Source organism: Hylobates moloch, unplaced genomic scaffold, assembly GCF_009828535.3.
Source record: "Hylobates moloch isolate HMO894 unplaced genomic scaffold, HMol_V3 SCAFFOLD_11, whole genome shotgun sequence".
Lineage (NCBI taxonomy): Eukaryota > Metazoa > Chordata > Mammalia > Primates > Hylobatidae > Hylobates > Hylobates moloch.
Genome location: NW_026652286.1, coordinates 61,664,243 through 61,686,656, shown reverse-complemented (window position 1 = coordinate 61,686,656; position 22,414 = coordinate 61,664,243). Strand labels below are relative to the sequence as shown.

General features: G+C 38.6%; 1 protein-coding gene across 4 annotated transcripts in view; it reads left to right on the top strand.

Annotated features, from left to right (window-relative positions):
- Nucleotides 1-22,414, top strand: part of NOX4 (NADPH oxidase 4) — a 170,247-nt gene that overhangs the window by 101,201 nt on the left and 46,632 nt on the right. For all 4 annotated transcript variants that reach the window (XM_032167132.2, XM_032167129.2, XM_032167128.2 and 1 more), the window contains one exon: nucleotides 21,776-21,836. In XM_032167132.2, coding sequence (XP_032023023.1) covers nucleotides 21,776-21,836 — 61 coding nt within the window. The remainder of the gene's footprint in view (nucleotides 1-21,775; nucleotides 21,837-22,414) is intronic.

Here is a 22,414-nt window from a genome sequence, read left to right as displayed (position 1 = left end):
GAAGAGAGGCTTCTAGATCTAATTTCTTTCAGCAGGCCTAGGCCCTTTTCACAAGGCAAGGGGAAAATACAAAAGAAGTAGTGTGTAGAGCTGGAAGGGCTTTAAGTAAGTCACTTCTATGGCCTGGCCTGCTTCTTAAGAGTTGATTATGGTAACAGATGTGATAGCCCCGTAGCCAGCTTTAGGCAAAGATAGGAAGAAAAGAAAAATGAGAGAAGGGAATGTAGGTACAGACAGAAGAAAAGGAACTGGAGGTAGGAGACAGTTGAGAAAGGAAAACTGAATTATATGTGAAATAAAATAGTAGTAACTATTCACACAAAGGGCAAGGATTTTAGAACTCAATTCCAGCTCCCTCACTTGTTACTTCTGTGTCTGTGAATGTATCTCTCAACCTTGCTAAGGCTCAGTTTCATTATCTGCAAAACAGTGGTAGTGATACTTACCTGGAGGGGCATCTTTGATATTGTCAATATTAGTTTATAAAATAATGTGTATAAAACCCTTGGCACATCATTAGTGGTCAATACTTGGTAATACAGATATTATTATTACTTTCATAATCTTAAAATACCTGGTTTTAACTTGGATTATTGCTTTCGTTTCTGAAATTATGCTTTTTTTTGAGAAGCAAGTGCAAGACATGAGCATGTGGCTTTTCAACTTGAAAATGAGAAACTGGGAATATGAGAGTAGTCTCTGTTATTGAAAATCTGTCATGTGGGTGAAGGATTTGATTTTTTTTTCCTTTGGGATCCCAATAGGCAGAAAGTTTTAGGAAAATACATTTTTATTTAACATAATAAAGACATTTCTAACAATGAGACCAGTCTAGAAATTACAAAGAGCTATCTCACAGAAGTGTTTGCAAGGATTATTGCGGTAGATCAGGACTTTTCAATCATGGCAGTATTGACATTTTGGATCAGATAATTCTTCGATAGGATGTGTTGTCCTGTGTATTATAGGATGTTTTGCAGCATCTGTAGCCTTGACCCACTAGAAGCCAATAGTATCCCCCACTGTGACTGCCAAAAGTGTCTCCAAATGTAGCCAGATGCCTTTTAAGGGGCAAAATCTCCTACAGTTGACAACCACCACATTAGATCAATAGTTGTCCAACATAGCTTCTAGTTCTAAAGGGCTTCAGATGTTCTTTTAGAGGCCACTGTGAGAAAGGAGAATTTAAGCACAATAGAGAATTTGAGGGATGGGAGTGCTTAGCTTGTGTTCTGGGGACACCAATCATGTCAATGAGAACAGCTCACTTTCAAATGGTCTGTGTTATGAGAATTCTGCTAAAGTATGCATATAAACATCATCATCTAAAAACATATTTTGCTTACTCAACTTGAATCCTTTTTGGAATTCCGTGAAAATTATTTTGGTTACCATGAGTTCCTGAATACTTTCATGTGATGTAGACCTTTGAAAGAGAATTTGATTATTTTAAAATTCAGAATTCTTTTTTTTTCATATTCACTGTCATTAATGCCTAAATAACAGTTTGGATATGAATCAAAAGGAAAAGTGGGATAGGAGTATAAAGATCTAACAAGTTCGTCAATAATTAAAATGACATGAGGATAGCCTCATGTACTTGATATTTTTGTCATATAAATGAAAGATTTGTTCTTTCCCCCTGTGGAATCTCAAAGTGTGGAAATAAGAACAGTACATTGTTCTTGGAGAACAAATACTGGTTTAGTGACCATTTTGGGAAATAATGTGTTTGGGTTGGTGGAAAATGTCAAAAGAGCTTTTCCTCACCTCAGGGAAGCTCCATTAGTTATATGAGGCTCTGGAGCCTCCCTATGGGTTGCCTCCTACAGCAAAGGACATCTCACCCTGGGCCTTCACTGTCGAGGTGGCCCAGGGAGCCCTCAGTATGAAGGCCCTGAGTCCATTGCAGGCTTGTTTCAGAAGATTCAGGTTCAGAAGTGCAAGAGATGAAGATAAAGAGGTTGGATGTCTGCAGTCTATATCCATCACAGTTTTTCTTTTCTTACTTTTTCATTTAAGAAAAAAAATTATCTTATTTCTTCTGGTTCTGTAAGAATATTTTACCAAAATGACAGAGAGGAGAAAAAAGGATAATTGTAGTAAAGCAGGTTATTGGAGACCACTTCGTCCATTCTTTTAAAGAAAGATTGTTCTCTGAAAATTATTCCAGATGGGGAGAGGGGACACAGGAGGAAGGAAGGAAGGAAGGGAGGGAGGAAGGAAGGAAGGAAGGAGAAGGAGAAAGGGAAGGGGAAGGAGAAGGAGAAAGGGAAGGAGAAGGAAAAAGGGAAGGGGAAGGGGAAGGAAAAGGAAAAAGGAAGAGGGAGAGAAAGAAATAAAATACATTTTTTGATGGCCTAGTTTGGAAAATGCTGATTAATATATATTTTAAGATGCATAGTGCCTACTAATGTATTAATGGTTTTGAGGACTTCTTTAATATATAATCTCATTAATTTTCTTCTTTCTTTCTTTTTTTTTTTTTTTTTTTTGAGACAAGGTCTGCCTCTGTTACCCAGGCTGGGCAGCAGTGGTGTGATCATGGCTCACTCCAACTTGGACCCCTGGGCTTAGCCTCCTGAGTAGTTGGGACTACAGGCACATACCACCATGACTGGCTAAACTTTTTAAAAATTTGTATAGAGATAGGGCCTCGCTAAGTTGCCCAGGCTAATCTCAAACTAGCCTCAAGAAATCCTCCTGCCTCAGCCAACCAAAGTGCTGGGATTACAGACATGAGCCACCCCATGCCCCCAATCCCATTAAATTTTGTTCACTCGTTTAGTTAATGCTTTCTCATTTTCCCACTTTTGGGTTTCACCCTGGGAACCAACCTCATTTTCTTCCATGTATTCACACCTTAAACTCCACCCATTCTCTTTGTCTGGGAACTCTTACTCATCCTTCACATCTCATCTTCCTATCACTTCTGCTGAGCAGCCTTCACTGACCCTCCCTATTGGATTAAGTTTCCTGACCTTTCCTTTTATGGCCATCCCATGTACACTCTTCAACACTAGTCATTAAATGATTTGTTTAATTAATATCTCTTCTCCTCATAGACCATAAGCTCCATGAGCCCTTTGAAAGATGAATTCATAGCACAGCATGTGGTACATAATCAATGCATATCTGTTGAAAGAGTAAAAACCACCTAATATATAGAGTTCAGGACCTAGCTTGAGACAAGCTTTGTGGACAGAGCCTCCTTTCCCCATCTCTTTATAGCACACTTTTCCTTAGAGGGTGCAACTACAGAAAAGGAAGTGTTGGAGGGATAAAGAAGAAAGGAGAAATATTTATTTCCAAAGTGGCTCTCATTTGGAGTAGACTGAGTCAGAATAGAGTATTTAATTAAAGTCTAATATTTGACGTCATTGTACTTATGTCTTTCTAACAAAAGAGGAGGGGAAAATGTACCTATGGCAAAGGTCTTTGGAAAGAACCACCAAAGACAAGTAGACGCAATTTGTGGATTATATCTGGTCTACGATTAAGTCATTTTTCACCTCACCTCCCTTATTCTCAGCACAAACAATAACAGAAAATTACTTGCTCCTAATTTTGTGCTTATCTGACAAATGCCATCAATATTTCTTAGATTCACCTAGCACCTTGTAGGCTGAAATAGAACTTGACTCTATAAGGTTAGGTTTTGCATTCACATTCATTCACATTCATTCAGTTTCTGTATGTTTTACTTATGCCTTATTAAATCTCAATTATAAATACTAACTGACTGTTTTCTTAAAACCACTCTATCTCATAGATATTTTAAATTGTTACAATAATTGGCTTTAAATAACATTTTAAGGCAAAGAAATTATTTTTATCAGACCATCTGTTTATCATGTAGGCTTAGGAAATGGTTTATAGCTTTCCCAGATTTGGGGGGTTACAAGCTCGCTCATTTGTACTATCCCCTAAGGGAGTTTTTGTCTTCATAAGTGGAAAATAGGCAAACTTGCTGCTGCCTACAAATGAATTTGAGAAGGGCAAATATTTCTAAGCTAAATTTTACATTATGCTATTATGTTAATTTACAGTCTTTTCCTGCCATTTCCTTCTCTGTCCAATTACTTCTATTTGGCACTTAGAAATGTAAAATGCATGCTTTCAAACATTTTCACTGCATAGTTGCCTTAAGAGTTCTCTTGAAGTAAAACAAAGCAATTTCCCACATGGCGATTCCCACTAAAAGTGAGTATCACATCTTTTGTCAAAGATAATAGTACCTACTAATTAAGTGCCTAAGAGGTTCTTTCATAGCTTTTGCAAATATTATATTATTTAATTCTTATTATATTCCTATGAGACATGTATTGTTAACTCGGTGATGCAGAAAAGAATGTGGCTCAGAGAGACTAAATAGCATGCCCAAAGTCACACATTTAGTTGAGGTAGAGGTGAGATACAAACACAGATCTGTCTGGCTGGAGGCATGGTATTTACTGTTCTGCACTGTCTCTCTCCTGCCACACTATCCGTCCATGCTGAGGGCTTTCATATTTCTAACACTGCTCTTACTTTTGGACATCTGTGTTGCTGGAGTCAGAAAACAAAAATAAGTCTAAAATTACCATTTGGAACTGAGGTTTACTGAAAACACAAATATGTGTTTTCTTTTTTTTATTTTTATTTTTATTTTTTTATTATTATACTTTAGGTTTTAGGGTACATGTGCACAATGTGCAGGTTTGTTACATATGTATCCATGTGCCATGTTGGTTTGCTGCACCCATTAACTCGTCATTTAGCATTAGGTGTATCTCCTAATGCTGTCCCTCTTCCCTCCCCCCACCCCACAATAGTCCCCAGAGTGTGATGTTCCCCTTCCTGTGTCCATGAGTTCTCATTGTTCAGTTCCCACCTATGAGTGAGAACATGCGGTGTTTGGTTTTTTGTCCTTGTGATAGTTTACTGAGAATGATGGTTTCCAGCTTTATCCATGCCCCTACAAAGGACATGAACTCATCATTTTTTATGGCTACATAGTATTCCATGGTGTATATGTGCCACATTTTCTTAATCGTTGTTGGACATTTGGGTTGGTTCCAACTCTTTGCTATTGTGAATAGTGCCGCAATAAACATACGTGTGCATGTGTCTTTATAGCAGCATGATTTATAGTCCTTTGGGTATATACCCAGTAATGGGATGGCTGGGTCAAATGGTATTTCTAGTTCTAGATCCCTGAGGAATTGCCACACTGACTTCCACAATGGTTGAACTGGTGTTTTCTATAGTAACGTGAAAGCTTTGGATTGTCCATACTATTAAGCTCTTCTAATAGTGTGAAGTGGTGAAATTTGAATAAATCCCCCTGTTTTAAAAAAGTCTAATACTTATTTTCATATACTGTGCCAGTTAGAAACAATCATATCAATAATATATACAGCTATTACAAATTCAGTAGTTTGCATTTTAGCTCACTTTTTAAGATGGAGATTAAGATTTTCACACTGAAAGTACAACTTCAAAGTACAAAAGACAGGGCACAGAAATACCATTTCGGTCAAGGTAAAGCTAAGCTTTAAGCACTAATTTATTAGGAGGGCAAAGGTTGGAGTTTTGATTATTTAAAATGCTTCACTATTTTTCATACATGTCATTGACTTCCCTACACAAGAAGGATATCCAAATTTGATGGGTTTTCCAAGGAAATTGTGATTGTTTCTTGCCGTGGTACACCTATATTTTCTCATGGTAAAATCTCACATACATGTTTGCTGACAAGATTGATGGAAATTGTAGGACCCTGTGTAGTATCAGATCGTGGATTCTGGAATACTACAGCTTGGGATGGAGACCTGTATGCTCTACTTTCTAGTATTATGACTGTGGACATGAAAATTAACATACTTAATCGTTTGTTTACTTCTTTATAAAAGTGTAGTTAATGATAGCAACTTATCCATGGAGTTACTCTGAATATTAATCCAAAATATGTAATTAAGTGGTATGTGTGGTGCTTGGAATATAGTAAACTCTCCGTAAGTGGATTTAGTTATGGTTGTTTCAGATAGTGACTTAGGGACCAAGGACATGGATTAAATTAAGATTTTTGCCTTGTTCTTTAGTATGTAGTAACTGACTAAGCTTTGGCCACAGATTGGTTTAGAAACAGTCATTTGGGGGGAACTGATGACTTATTTGCCTTTTAAGGTCTTCTAGCCTTAAGGTTGAATGACATTTTAGGTTAGGTTTCCTTGAAAACAGGCTGGCAGGCATATTGCATGCAGCAGATTTGTTGGGAAGTATGCTTAGGACAACAATCAATAACGATTGACTAAAAAGGCAAGGCAGAACTTGAACTATGTGATACAAGTCCATAGAGGTCTCAGAAGATCTGACAGGAGCTCTGTAGATGAAATCATAGCTTACAGTGGTCCTGTCTTGAAGTCAGGAGGCCAAACCTTTGTAATCCCCAATTGACCAGTCATTGGATTTGAGATACCTCCAGGATGAGGCACTTAGACATAGACAAGGAAGCTTTGTTCTGTGGATAGCTATTCCTGGGGCGGGTCTCAGTAGTGAGCCCTCCCAGGCAACCTTTTCAGAAGCTGGAAGAATGGTGAATGAGTGTGTTGATCCTGGAAGTTGGGTGGAGGGTGGGAAGGGAAAAGGTCTGAGCAGTGCAACACAGTGTCCATTAAGTAGCTTTTAAAAACATAGATCTTTTATGAGATAATTCTCCATTTTTAAAACTAGAAATTAAATTTAAGGTACATATAAATTCTAGTTTATCTATACTAATTGAACTTTAAAAATCTGTTGTCCAAACTGCAAATTTATTTACATTTGAGAAGTCTAAATCATAGACTGTTGAGGTGACCAAAGTAACCAAAATAATACAATCAGTAGCCAGAACCCATTTGTTGACTCTTCTGCTTTACATTTGTATTGATTTAAAACCTGTGTAGAATGTAACGTTTTGTTCTTCAAGTATGTAATGAATGTCTGCAAGTATTTTCCAGCTGTGCTCTGTGAATACCAAATTTAAGACTTTCTACCAAATCAAATCCTTTATTAAGGTATGCTCTCACCTAATTTACCTGTATAAATTAGAGGTGATTGGAAAAAGCCCTAACGTAAGACAGCAAGAAACCTACTGCTTGCTACAAAATGTAGCATCTCTTCATATTTAGCTGAGGTAGACATTATTTTCATACTAATTCCATGGATTCTCAATTATGGAAATAATGCAAAATCTGCCTTTTAAACAGTAGTAATGAATCGATCTTTACATGAATACCTCTTTATTCTTCTGTTATTATTTTTATTCAGGAACAAACTGTCATGTGCATCCCTGTGAAGAGACCACCAAACAGGCTTTGTGTGAGCAATAAAGCTTTTTCATCACCTGGTACAGACAGGCTGAGTCTGAAAAGGGAGACAGGGGTGGGGCCATTTTATAGGATTTGGGTAGGTAGTGGAAAATTACAGTCAAAGGTAGTTGTTCTCTGGCAGGCAGGGGTGGGGGTCACAAGGTGCTCAGTGGGGGAGCTTCTGAGCCAGGAGAAGAAATTTCACAAGGTAATGTCATTAGTTAAAGCAGGAACCAGCCATTTTCACTTATTTTGTGACTCTTCCGTTACTTCAGGCCTCTGGATGTATACATGCAGTCTTGGGCTCAGAGGCCTGACATTCCTGTCTTCTTATATTAATAGAAAAACAAAATGAAATAGTGGTAAAGTGTTGGGGTGGCAAAATGTTTGGGGGGTGGTATGGAGAGATAATGGGTAATGTTTATCAGGGCTGCTTCAAGCAGGATTAGGGGTGGCATGGGAATCTAGAGTGGGAGAGATTAAGCTGAAGGAAGATTTTGTGGTAAGGGGTGATATTGTGGGGTTGTTAGAAGAAACATTTGTCATATAGAATGATTGATGATGGCCTAGATACAGTTTTGTATTACTTGAGAAACTAAATGGAAGACACAAGGTCCGAATAAGAGGAGGAGAAAAACAGGTATTAAAGGACTAACAATTGGGAGGACCGAGGACATCCAATTAGAGAGTACCCAAGGGGGTTCTGCATAATTACTTGCTTGGTTGGCGAGTTTTTTGGGCTCTATCCTTGAGTTTTTTTATGTTGTCATACAGCAGGCCAGATTGATTTAGGTAAAAACAACACTCTTCATTTAAAAATACAGAGTCCTCTTTTTTTTTTAGCAGTGAGTAAGTCGAGGCCTCCGTGATTTTGGAGGAAAGAGAAATGCAAAGCCAGCAATTGTTTGCTAAAGGATTAGAAATGACTAGGAGAGAGTGAATGAGATTGATAGTTTCATGTGGGTCCCCGTGAAGAGACCACCAAACAGGCTTTGTGTGAGCAATAAAGCCGTTTATTTCACCTGGGTGCAGGTGGGCTGAGTCCAAAAAGAGAGTCAGCGAAGGGAGATAGGGGTGGGGCTGTTTTATAGGATTTGGGTGGGTAAAGGAAAAAGAGGGGTTGTTCTCTGGCAGGCAGGAGTGGGGGTCACAAGGTACTCATTGGGGGAGCTTTTGAGCCAGGGTGAGCTAGGAGAAGGAATTTCATGAGACAGTGTCATCAGTTAAGGCAGGAACAGGCCATTTTCACTTCTTTTGTGGTGGAATGTCATCAGTTAAGGCAGGAACCGGCGATCTGGATGTGTACATGCAGGTCACAGGGGTTATGATGGCTTAGCTTGGGCTCAGAGGCCTGACAGATAGTGTGGTGGAGATAGCTGGGGAGAGGTAGAGGGTAGCATAAGAATGGGAACAAGAATAAGAATGCTTATAAAAGTAAAGAATAGGACTTCATCAGGGTGAAAGTATTGGAGGGTACCCTGCCAGCAAAGATCATCTATTCACTTTAAGAGAGACTTAAGGGTGGAGGTTTGAGGTAAAACCAGGAGATATCAGTTATGATGGTTTGAAGGAAAAGTGTAAACTGGCAGTGTAAACAAGGGCAGGATATTTAGGAGTAGTTGAGAATAATGAATAGGAGTGTGGCTATACAGAAGATAGTAGGGATGACAAGTTTTTGGGGTGCAGTTCAAGTTGGGCTGGTGTCTGGAATGAGACTGGGGCCTAATAAAAAGGAGCATCCACACAGGAGCTCAAATGGGCTATACCCTGTTTGTAGCATCCTGAAGACAGGCCAGAATTCTGAGAAGGGCAAGTGGTAAAAGTATTGTCCATTACTTTTTAAGTTGGTGGCTGAGCTTGATGAGTTGTGTTTTTAAAAGACCATTAGTCCATTTTACCTTTCCTGAAGATTGAGGACAGTAAGGGGTATGAAGCTTCCACTGAATACCAAGAGCCTGAGAAACTGCTTGGGTGATGTGACTAATAAAGGCCAGTCCATTTTTGGACTGTATAGAGGTGGGATGGCCAAACCAAGGAATTCTGTCTGACAGAGGGGAAGAAATGACCATGGTGACCTTCTCAGACCCTGTGGGAAAGGCCTCTACCCATCCAGTGAAAGCGTCTACCCAGACCAAGAGGTATTTTAGTTTCGTGACTCAGGTCATGTGAGTAAAGTCAATTTGCCAGTCCTGGTCAGGGGCAAATTCTCGAGCTTGACTTATAGGGAAGGGAGGGGGCCTGAACAATCCCTGAGGAGTAGTAGAATAGCAGATGGAACACTAAGAATTGATTTCCTTGAGGATAGATTTCCACAATGGAAAGGAAATGAGAGGTTCTAAGAGGTGGGCTACCAGCTTGTAACCTACATGGAAGAGGTTATGAAATGATGACAGAATAGAATGGGCCTGTGAGGCTGGAAGGAGATCCTTGGCCCAAGAACCATTTGCCTCATTTGGGAAGAGATTGATAGTTGGAAGTTTCAGTGGGGGAGTAGGTGGGAGTAACTGATGAGAAGGAGAAAAACTTCCATGATGGACAGAAGTTGGAATGCTAGCTGCTTTTTTAGCTACCTTAACATCATAAGCATTACCCTGAGTGATAGGATCTGATGCCTTTTGATGGCCCTTGCAGTGAATGATTCCACCTTCCTTTGGAAGTAAAGCAACCTTGAGAAGCGTTTTTATTAAAGAGGCATTGATGATGGAGGACCCTTGCATAGTGAGGAAAATTATTTCTGCCCATGTAACAGCATGTGGTGCAGGATATGGAAGGCATATTTAGAGTCAGTATAAATATTGGTGCATAGTCACTTTGCCAAGAGTGAGGGCTCCAATTAAGGTAATGAGTTTGGCTTGCTGAGAGGTAGTGGAGGGCGGCAGAGTGGTAGTCTCAAGGATAGATGTGGAAGGTACTATAGCATAGCCTGCCTTTGCTAATGACTGGCAATTAGGCCTGGTGGAACTGCCGTTGATAAGCCAAGTGTGATCAGGGTGAGGAACAGGAAAGAAGAAAATATGGGAAAATGGAGTGAATGTCAGGTGGGTCAGAGAGATACAGTCATGGGGGTCAGGTGTGGTATCCGAAATAATGTGGGGGCCAGCCTAAAACAGTAAGGTCAAGTTGTTTAGACAGAAAGGCTACAGGGTGCGGTCCTGGCTCTTGTGTAAGAATTCTGACTGCACAGCCCTGTACTTTGGCTGTGTGTAATGAAAAATGGTTGGGATGAGTTAGAGAGAGCTAGTGTGGGAGCAGCTTTAGGGCTGTTTTTTAAGGAATGGAAAGGGGAGTGGGGAAAGGATTTAGGATCTATGGGGTCACCTAGATTTGCTTGTGTGAGTTTATGTAATGGTTTAGTCAGGATGGTAAAAGTAGGTATCTAAAGGCAGAAGTACCTAACCATGCCTAGGAAGGAAAGGAGTTGTTGTTTTGTAGAAATGGTTGGGGTTTGGGAGATTAGCCAGACACGATCAGCAGGGAGAGCATATGTGTTTTCAGGAAGAATTATGCTGAGATAGGTAATGGATGAGGAAGAAATTTGGGCTTGACTGAAGTGATGGGGGCTGTCTGTGAAGCCTTGTGGCAGTATAGCCCAGGTAATTTGCTGAGCCTGATGGGTGTCAGGGTCAATCCAAGTGAAAGCGAAGAGAGGCTGGGATGAAGGGTGGAAAGGAATAGTAAGGAAAGCATGTTTGAGATCCAGAACAGAATAATGGGTTGTAGAGGGGTTGTGGAGGGAGGTATTGAGGATAGGAGAGTATATGGGTTTGGCACCATGGGGTGGATAGGCAAACCAATTTGGTTGATAAGGCATAGATCCTGAACTAACTTGTAAGACTTGTCTGGTTTTGGACAGGTAAAATGGGGAATTGTAGGGAGAGTTTATAGGCTTTAAAAGGCCATGCTGTAACAGGCAATTGATTACAGGCTTTAATCCTTTTAAAGCATGCTGTGGGATGGGATATTGGTGTTGAGTGGGTTAAAGGTGATTAGGTTTTAATGGGATGGTAAGGGGTGCATGATCAGTTGGCAAGGAGGGAGTAGAGGTAGCCTATATTTGTGGATTAAGGTGGGGAGATACAAGGGGAGGAAGTGAAGGAGGCTTTGAACTGGAGAAAAGGGCCGCAATGAGGTGTGGCTATAGTCTAGGAATAGTCAAGGAAGCAGATAATTTAGTTAAAATGTCTCAACCTAATAAGGGAGCTGGGCAGGTGGGGATAACTTAAAAGGGGTGCATAAAATAATATTGTCCAAGTTGGCATCAGAGTTGGGGAGTTTTAAGAGGTTTAGAAGCCTGGCCGTCAATATCCACAACAGTCATGGAGGCAAGGGAAACATGCCCTAGAAAAGAAGGTAATGTGGAGTGGGTAGCCTCCATATTGATTAAGAAGGAGACGGACTTACTTTCCACTGTAAGAGTTACCCAAATTGTCTGTGATGGTCCAGGAGGCTTCAGAGGTGATTGGGCAGTGTCAGTCTTCAGCCACTAAGCTGAGAAGACCTGGGAAGGAGTCAGTCAGAGAGCCCTGTGCCAGACTTCCAGGGGCTCTGGGAGTAGCTGCCAGGTGAGTTGGACAGTTCGATTTCCAGTGGGGTCCTGCACAGATGGGACATGGCTTATGAGGAATCCTGGGCTGCGGGCATTCCTTGGCCCAGTGGCCAGATTTCCGGCACTTGAAGCAAAATCCTGAGGGAGGAGGTCCTTAAGGAATGCCAGACCGCTGTGGCTTAGGCGTTTTGAAGTTCTTGTGGCTGGGGTTTCTCTTACAGCAGAGGCAAGTAATTGAAACTCCTCTGTTATTGTACATCTTGAAGGTGAGGTTGATTAATTCCTGTTGTGGGGTTTGAGGGCCTGGTTCTAATTTTTGAAGCTTTTTTTTTTTAATGTCAGGAGCTGACTGGGTGACAAAATACATATTGAGAATAAGATGGCCTTCTGGCCCCTCTGGGTCTAGGGTGGTAAAGATCTAAGGGTTGTGGCCAAATGGGCCATGAACTGGGCTGGGTTTTTAGATTTGATGAAAAAGGCCCTAAACACTAATTGATTTGGGAGAGGTTGGGTAAAGAAAAAGGAGCATTAACCTTGACTATGCCTTTAGCTCCAGCCACCTCTTTAAGAGGAAATTATTGGGCAGGTGGGGGAGGGCTACTCATGGAATGAAACTGTAAGCTGGACTGGGTATGAGGAGGGGAGGTGATAGGAGAATTACAGGGTGGGGGAGCGGAGTCTGAGGAAGAATTAGAGCCTGATTCAGCCTGGCAGGGAGTGATCTGAGGAGGAGCAGTCTGGGGAGGAGGGGAGAGGTCAGATGGGTCAGTAGAAAAGGAAGATTGAAAAGACTCAGCGATGCTTGGGGTTGGGACTGAGGGGACAGGTGGGAGGGAAAGAAGGATTTGGGATGAGTTGCATTGGGAATGGAGACTTGGGAGGGACAAATGCGTAAAAGCATGCCTGGACGTCAGGCACCTCAGACCATTTGCCCATTTTATGACAAGAATTATCTAGATCTTGTACAATGGAGAAATTGAAAGTGCGTTTTCTGGCTATTTGGAACTATTGTTGAGTTTGTATTGAGGTCAAGCGGCATTGCAGAAGAAAATAAGGCATTTAGGTTTTAGGTCTGATGTGAGTTGAAGAGGTTTTAAGTTCTTGGAACACAGGCCAAGGGAGAAGAAGGAGGAATGAAGGGTGGAAGTTTGCCTATAGTGAAGAAGGCAAGCCCAGAGAAAAGAAAGGGTAGAGACAAGGAGAGAAGGGGTGGGGGGCACTTGCCCCACCCCCCACAAGAAAGTGGTACTTGCCACTGAGGTGAAGGATCAACTCAGGCATCCCTGTGGTCATCAGACACCTCTGAAATGTGAGTGAATAATCAGGCAGGTGTCCCCACAGTGATTAAACGCCAAGGGAAGACTGTCTTCCCAAGTCCGTCACTGGTGCCGGAGTTTTGGGTTCATGGATAAAATGCGTCTCCTCTGTCTCTACCAGAAAAGAAAAGGAACTGAAATTAAGAGAAGGGAGAAATTCAAGGGTGGTGCCAAGATTGAAAGGAGAAAGAGGTTGAGGGATAGTGAGAGAGGCTGGAGAAGGGTAAAAAGAGCCTGCTTACCTGATTTAAAATTGGTGAGATGTTCCTTGGGCTGGTTGGTCTGAGGACCAGAGATCATAGGTGGATCTTTCTCATGCAGCAAAGAGCAGGAGGACGGGATTGATCTCCCAAGGGAGGTCCCCCAGTCTGAGTCACAGCACCAAATTTCACTCACATCCGTGTGAAGAGACCAACAAACAGGCTTCGCGTAAGCTAAGAAATAAAGCTTTGTTTATTATCCTAGGTGCAGACAGGCTGAGTCTGAAAAGAGAGTCAAGGAAGGGAGATAGATGTGGGTCCATTTTATAGGATTTGGGTAGGTAATGGAAAATTACAATCAAAGGGGGTTGTTCTCTGGCAGGCAGGGATGGGGGTCACAAGGTGCTCAGTGGGGGAGCTTTTGAGCCAGGAGAAGGAATTTCACAAGGTAATGTCATCAAAGGCAGGAACCAGCCATTTTCACTTCTTTTGTGATTATTCAGTTACTTCAGGCCATCTGGATGCACACGTACAGGCTTCGGCTCAGAGGCCTGACATTAACATGCAGGCTTGGGCTCAGAGGCCTGACACAAACATGCTTTCCTGACATCTGTATTCTAAGTTGTGTGATTCATTGTTTTTAAGCTTGAATAACCTGATTTCACATATTTTTCCGTGAGTCAGAGGCATGTCTAGCTGTTAGTTTGTTATTGTCTGTACTTTTACATAGCATGCCTGCACTAGCCATCATTTTTCTACTTTGTGTTTTTAATCTTTTAACCAGTCACTATGGGAAGAGTTTTTTCCAGGAATAGTTTTTCCAGTTTTCAGTGAAAACCAGGCAAGAATGGCTATGGATCTCACAAAGACTGGCAACATTTTATTGCTATTGTTTATTTAATTTAGTGGGTTTAAATGAAACCAGGAAGTCTGCAGCGATTTTGATCTCTGGTCTTGCTCTCAACTATTTAAATCTTAAAAATTATTTTGCTCTATGTTTTCATAATTTTATTGCTTGTCAAAAATCAGCTGGGATACATTATAGGTTAGCATGGTGACCATGTATCTTAACCATAGATGAAGCAAAGTGGTGAAAATTTCCTGAGAAGATGATTAATGTTCATGAAAAATTAACAGGACATCTGAGTTTCTTGAGACGTAAACATCATCTAATGGCTCTAGTTTGGCTTTTTTCCAAGGGAAATAAAAATATTCCCTTAGTGTCTAATGAGAGTCTGCATGGTAAGTATGAACTTTAGAAGGTTATTGTATTTAGAGTAAATCTATTGAATATTGAGCTTAATTTATTCAATCCTTATTTTTGGGTGCTTTTTACCTAAGTACCAAAAGGAAATGATCAATAAAAGTTTCTTTCCTGACTCACATCCCTTCTAGCTACTGCTCCCTCTCTCAGCAATCCAGTTCCTTTCCTCTCATTCTCTTAAATCAACCATCTTTTGCCCACAGCACACCCCTAAAAATTTCCAGGTTCAGCAGTGACCATGTAATTGTTCAGTTCTCACTCTTCAATGGGCTTGACCAATAAGCAGCTCTTAGTACAGCTGATCATTCACTTTACTGAAACACTTTTTTCCACTTATCTGTTTTTCTTCACATTTTCTGGCTGTTTTTACTCGGTCTATTTTTGTTGTTCCTTATCATCCCCATGAGTTCTAAGTATTACAACATACCAGTGTTCATTTCTTCAACCTCTCTTCCTCTCTAGCTGTACACATTTCTCTGGTAGTCTCTCTCATCTTATTGATGCATCCATATGCTTCATGTCCCAAGTTTACATTCCTAGCCCAGATTTTAACTCTATAATTCAGGCTTATATATCCAGAACATTTAGGCCTTTGGCTTTTACTTTGATTGATAAAGGACTTGTGGGAGAGTGTGAATGGAGAAATGACGTGATATGGCTTACTTTTCAACAGGATCACTCTGGCTGCTGTGTTAAGAGTAGATGAGGGGAAGCAAGTGCAGAAACAGGGGGTCCAGTTAGGAGCTGTTGCAGTCATCCAGTCAAGGGATGATGATGATTTTGACCAGGGCGGTGATAGTGGAAGTGGTGAGAAGTGGTCATATTCTGAATATATTTTAAAGTCAGAGTTAACAAAATGTATTCCATGGATTGTATATGTAATGTGAAAGGAAGTGAAGTCAAGGCTGACTCCAGAGTTTTTGGCCCGAGCAACTGGAATTTCATTAACTGAGATAGGGAAGGTTGGGGTTGGAGAGGAGGTTCTGATGAAAATTTGTGCAACTCCACTTAGGAAGTGTTATTTTGAGATGACACTTAGAGTGCTTTCATTAAATATTTATTGAGCAAATGACTGGCATCTCAGCCCTGCCTTCCACGACCAGTTATTTCTATATGTAGAGCCTTTGTGTTTCACCTCTCCTTGTCTTTGGGTTTGTGGAGTAGTAGTTACATGGCTGGTGATCAGAGCAAAGTGAATCTGCGGATAAAATTACCCCATATATAGATACAAACAGATTTTTTTTTTTTTAATGATGAGCCCCAACTCTAACTTCCTCCTATCACACTGAGACCTGGGTTTTTCCAGTGTTGTGATCAAAAATGGGCTTACTTCTCAAGGTAATCTCTGTTCGAAGGCAGTGGGACTTTGGCTTCATATGTTTTGTTTGGTTAGTTCCTAAACAGCTACCTCATCCACTTGTCACTTTTCAAAAATGTGTTGACATCTCTTTATCGTTCTTATCACTCCCCATGTTATTTTTGCCATTGTGGCATCTATTTTTATATCTCTAAATTGTTATTTTAGTATTCTGTTCGCCTAAGGGACCTGAGATAAATGCACACGTTCAATCCAAGTCAATAAAAATTCCACTTGCATATTCTTCTAGAATCTTTCTTTTTAATATTGAATATATTTTTCATTCAAATATACAATTAAACACTTTTTTCTTTCATATAAACGCAAAAGCATTAAAGTTTTAATTTGTCAAAATGTTTACTGTTATGATGTTGCATTAATTGTAGAAGATTCGGTGCTCCACGTTATCTCCTCTCAGACATTTAGAACAATCTTCAGTTGTGAAATTGCATGAGCTCCTAGCATAATAGTCTCTGGAGTATTTTGGACACTAAATAAATATTTCTTGAGTGAATAAATAAATTCTCGAAGAGCTGCCCACCTTTGACGTTTTTATTCATTCTCAGGTTAATTCTCCTATATTTTTCTTCCAATATTTACTATTCAATTGATATTATAATATGTATTCAACTGATACCCTCTATGTGTAAGGTGCTGTGGAATAGATAATAATGATTTAGAAATAGTTCTTGATCTCAAGACATTTACAGTTTATTAATACAGAAAAATCATGTAAAAATAAAGAGCTAGACTGTAATAAGGAGCATAAGAGTCATACTAATAATTTAAGGGTTCAGGGGAGTGAGAATTTTCTTGGCAGGAAAAATCAGGATATCTTTATGAAATGATGGCTTTAAGATAAGCCTTGAACAGTTACTGGGATTCAACCTAAGAAATGGAAAAGAAGTCACTCTAAATGAGTACGCTAGCATGTGCGAAGATGAAGGGACGAGAAAATGTATTAGTTGGTAAGTATTTGTTTAGCTCGATTAGAGTAAAAAAAGGAGAAACATGGACTATAAAGCCAGAAAGAATTTGAAACAGATGTGCTTGGCCATAGGCAATAGGACAGAAAGAATATGGGTGATTTTTCACAGGGGGACACAAAAGGTTAATCAATAGGAGATTGCTGTGATCAGACATTTTCTTTGGGATGCCTGTTGGAAAGAAATGAAAGGTGATTGAATGCTGGCAAGAGAAATAAGTGATATCAGAGAGATTTGAGTCTCTGAGAAGGATGTAGTTTCTATTTCCAGATATATGGGAATTAGAAGGAGAAGATAGTTTTGGAAGTATTAATAGGATAATAGTCATTTTAGATATAGTAAATTTAGAGTGAATTTCAGGTATAAATGTCTAACAGGCAGTAGAAAATATGAAACTAAGAATTTGGGAAGAAAGAGTTAAAATAAAGACAACAAAAATGATTAAAGAACATCATATTATGTGATCACTTTCTCAGGTTTAACACATTTAGTTATTGAAAAGTTGCTATTTTGGAATCATTTTTAATTTTTATTAAAATGCACTTCTTTACAAACAAAAAATGCAGCTTGTAATTTTTTATATTGAATAAATTCATATTTATTCAAAAATAATGTGCAGTTACATCATTTTTATATTTAATTCCCAAACATGTGACAAGTTACAAATATCTTTTTATATTTTGTGGGACTGTTATAAAATTATTGGTCATTTGTGCACAGTAAAAACCCAATGCCATATTGAAGAAATAATTGGAAGGTAAAGGTTATATTTTCTCCAGAATATTAAAATACATATTTCTCTAGATCTTTTGTTACAGTCAAATTGTCACTTTTTATTTTTCTTATCCTTAGACTTAGGTGAATGTGTATTCTAGAATTTATATTAAGGTCGACATGATCCAAACCTTATTTTTATGTCAAAGAAACTAGATAGATTCAGCAACATTTTAATGTTTATGGTTAAATTAAAATTTCAAAATACTTAAAATTATTATCATAGCAAAGGCTTGTGATAAATTTTAAAGCATAGATGTGTATGAAATGATTATGAGTTCTATTTTTCTCTGTCTTCAATTATACTTCCCAAGTTACTATTCCTAAAATTTAATTATATAATCTCTTCAATGAGAAAAAAAAATCACAAATATCTGTCTTTTTATTTTTTATGTGTGTATTTATTTATTTATTTTGAGACAGAATCTCACTCTGTCACCCAGGCTGGACTGCAATGGTGCGATCTCAGCTCGCTGCAACCTCTGCCGCCTGAGTTTAAGCGATTCTCCTGCCTCAGCCTCCCAAGTAGCTGGGATTACAGGCACCTGCCACCATGCCCAGCTAATTTTTGTTTTTTTTTTGTTTTTTTTTTTTTGAGATGGAGTCTCGCTCTGTCACTCAGGCTGGAGTGCAGTGGCATGATCTCAGCTCACTGCACCTCCACCTCCCGGGTTCACACCATTCTCCTGCCTCAGCCTCCCTAGTATCTGGGACCACAGGCGTCTGCCACCATGCCTGGCTAATTTTTTGTATTTTTAGTAGAGACAGGGTTTCACCATCTTGGTCAGGCTGGTCTTGAACTCATGACCTTGTGATCCACCTGCCCCAGCTTCCCAAAGTGCTGGTATTACAGGCGTGAGCCACTGCGCCCAGCCATGTTTTTATTTTAATATTAATATGTGCTTAACTATACATATTATACTGTAACTTTTTTAACTGAAAAATTGCCGTAAGCATATCTTTTTATTCATGTTTTAGGAGGAACAATAGAGCTATAGATATCAATACTTGTATTATTTCTTCCCTTTGAGATGTTTTCTAAAACAAAAAGACAGTGAGAAAACAATGAATCACCACAATGTGATTTAGACAATATTAGTGAATCTGGATATTTTTTATGCAAAGATACTAAAATGTGATTCTAAGATCTTCATTCATGTTTTCAAACCACATATACTGAATTCATTCTTTATGTTATTCTGTGAAGCCTCCTTGCAAATATGAGGTTACATACTTAAAGACTGTTAAAGTCTGTCTTAGTTTGGAGAAGTATCAGTGACTTATAAAGACCTCATTTCCAAGAGGTTGAGAGAAACAATATTTTGTTTTATCCATTCAAAGCCAGACTAGCATTCGAAGATATATTGATTCCTTGGACTGGTACTATGAGTTTCCTATGAGACCCAATGTGATACTAAACATTGTGTGTAATTACCTTTTACAGTATCTGCTTTGAAAGAATTGAATAGAGATATGAATATTTGGCAAAATATGTATTTTATTTTAGAATGCATTATGAGATTAACTCAAGCCACATGTACCCTCAGGCACACAAGGACAAATATTCTATGCCTTCCATTCTGATATCTTCTTGGCTATAGGTCATCTTTTCATAACCTGAGATCTAGTTCACAGTGAAGGACATCCAGTGACATGTGGACAATCAGATTGGTAGCTCAGATCTCTGTTGGGTATCTTACATTCTGAGAGCTACAACTTTTATTATACAGAGACTCTGGTCAGCCTTCAGTAGTATATACTTAAATTGTGGGTGGTTTTTGCAGATAATATTTTATTTGGAGATTTACAGATGTCAAAACTGTTTGCTTTCAGAGTTATTAAAAATCACAGTGTGGGCTGGGTGTGGTAGCTCATGCCTGTAATCTCAGCAGTTTGGGAGGGTGAGGTGGATGGATCATATGAGGCCAAGAGTTTGAGACCAGCCTGGGCAACAATGTGAAACCCAAACTCTACTAAAAACACAAGAGAAATAGCTGGGCATGGTGGCACACGCCTGTAATCCCATCTGCTTGGGAAGCTGAAGCAGGAGAATCGCTTGAACCTGGGAGGCAGAGGTTACAGTGAGCCAAGATTGCGCCACTGCACTCCAGCCTGGGTGACAGAGTGAGACTCTCAACAACAACAACAACTCTCAACAACAACTCTCAGCAACTCTCAACAACAACAAAAGTTACAATGTAAATAAAACAAGTACAGAATCACACTTATAAATAAAATAAGTTTTAATAATACAAATGTTTAAACAATGTTATTTAAAAATATTTCAATTTTAATATTTTATACTACTGTTAACAGTAATAATCCTATAAGAAACACCGATTGTAAAGTAGTAGCTTGAACATTCCATAGTACATTAATTCTAATCATTGGACATAGATTATGTGCTTTTAGTTTGTTCATAATTTATTATGAATCAATGACAAATACCTACCTTTATATTTAGGGTTTTCACTGATTTTTCAGGCTACCTTTGCTTTTTGCCTAATGAGTTGTTAACATAAGATATGGTACATTTATCTTCATTTATTTCTCTCCTTATAGCATCCCTACAAGACTTACATTAACTAGTCAACACAGTGAGCTCTGAAGTCTTGGACTTGCTTTATGTAACCCAATCGCTAATCACAGGGCCCTTCCACTGCCGTTTTCTTTCACCTGTGCCATAACTTCAGCCCCTATTTCCTTTTAATTCATATTGTGGCATACCAGTTCTACTAATGATCAACACATGCCTTTTTTCCTCCTATTTCATTTGATTTCTTATGCAGCTTTCACCCATTTTATGTATCCTTACTTTAATAGAGACAGTGACCTGCAATAATTAAGAATTAAGAGACCTGGATCCACATTTTGTCTTGTCTTTTTATTGGGCAAGTCAATATTTTAAGCCTTAATTACTCAATTTTCTTATCTATAAAAACAACTCTGTAAAGTTATTGTAGATTTTGAAAATAAATCACTTAACACTTCCCGTGACACATGGTACTTGATAAAAGCTGGGTAGTCACAGGCAGATGGTCCCTTACCCATAGCCCTTAGTTTAGATGCATTTTTAGAATTCAGAATTTATGGACTTTAAAAGGTATGCATATTTCATATTGTAGTTAATATATCTAACAGGATGTTAGTCAGCATCTCAAACAAGTTGATAATTCTGTAGGACAATGCTTATGTGTGAATTTTTACACAGAAATATTAGCCTCCCATTAATTCAAGTCAGATATTGTTACCAAATGAGTTATGAAAAAACCATTATTCAGATTTTGGAACTGAGGATAAGTGAGTGGAAATCCAGAAAACAAGAATAAAGTTTTCATTTTTCTTATTGTAAACTAAATTGTATTCTTTCATTTTGACTACCTGGATGTTTTCTAGGTTTCCTAAATATGGGACCACAAGCACTTTTTTTTTACCTACACTTCCACAACTCATCCCCTTCCCCAGATACCCTCACCACTCCAGATTTCTTCTGATAATTAAGGGAGGGAATGAAATAGAGTTATTTCTGTAGCAGCATAATTGTTGGGCATGGAAAATTAATGTCACATTAAGAAATTTTGTCTCCCTGGAATTTGTTAGGGTAAGTATATAATATCTAGGGAGAAAATGACACAAAAAAGCATTAGTTTTTGTTTCTTCCTTTGTGATTAAAAACTGGCTTTTCTTATATATATATTTTAACTTAGAAGATGTTTTAGCAAGATTTGTAGTTAAATGAAATACACTAGCAATTTTAACGTGTGTAATTTATTGTTTTATATAAGTATTTTTGGGTTTTAGAGAAATGTAGATTGTCTTATTGACCTGTTGACATTGATTTTTTTTTCTTCCACTAATAAGGATCTATATAGATTTTAGTCTGTTCCTTCCTGTTATCTATTGATTTGGGGGACTTGCTATCAGTATAAAAGTTGTAATTGAATTATAGTTTCATATTATGTAATTATTAATCACAATTGATTCTAGTATTTTTTTTTTAGTGTCCAACTGAAACCAAAGCAACATTTGGGGTTCATCTTAAAATAGTAGGAGACTGGACAGGTATGTAGAACATACAGTTTTAAGATACATTCTTTGAAAATAATGGAATGTAATAATTTAAATGTGTTTTAATATAACTACCAGCATGTATAGAGTTGTGTAGGTGTTTCAAGCTGTTCTGGTTGTTCTGGTTTTTTTTTTTTTTTGCTTGTGCAGTTTTGACATCTATGTTTTCTCTTTTAAGATGCATTTTTGCAATCAGAATACCTTTGATATCAGTAATTATTAATGATATATTGTTCAGTGTGCTTGCAAATCATAGGTTTCTACCTACTTGTCAGGTGTGCTGGCAATAGTGGGAATGCTGAAATATGTTTCTTAGAAAACATGAGTCAAAATAATCAACACCTGATATTGAGATCACACAAATCTTCCAGTTCTCGCATGACATTTTTTGTGGTGTTCTAGTATATATAGTAACTTCACAGTATCTTTGGAATAGATACTTTTAACAGCAGGCCTGTTGGTGATATTTTACTTGTCTTCAGTAAATACTTTTTATTACCTGAGAGATGCATTGTAGTAAGAGCTCTGAGTAAATAAAAGAAACATTATTCACTCTTATATTAATATTTCCT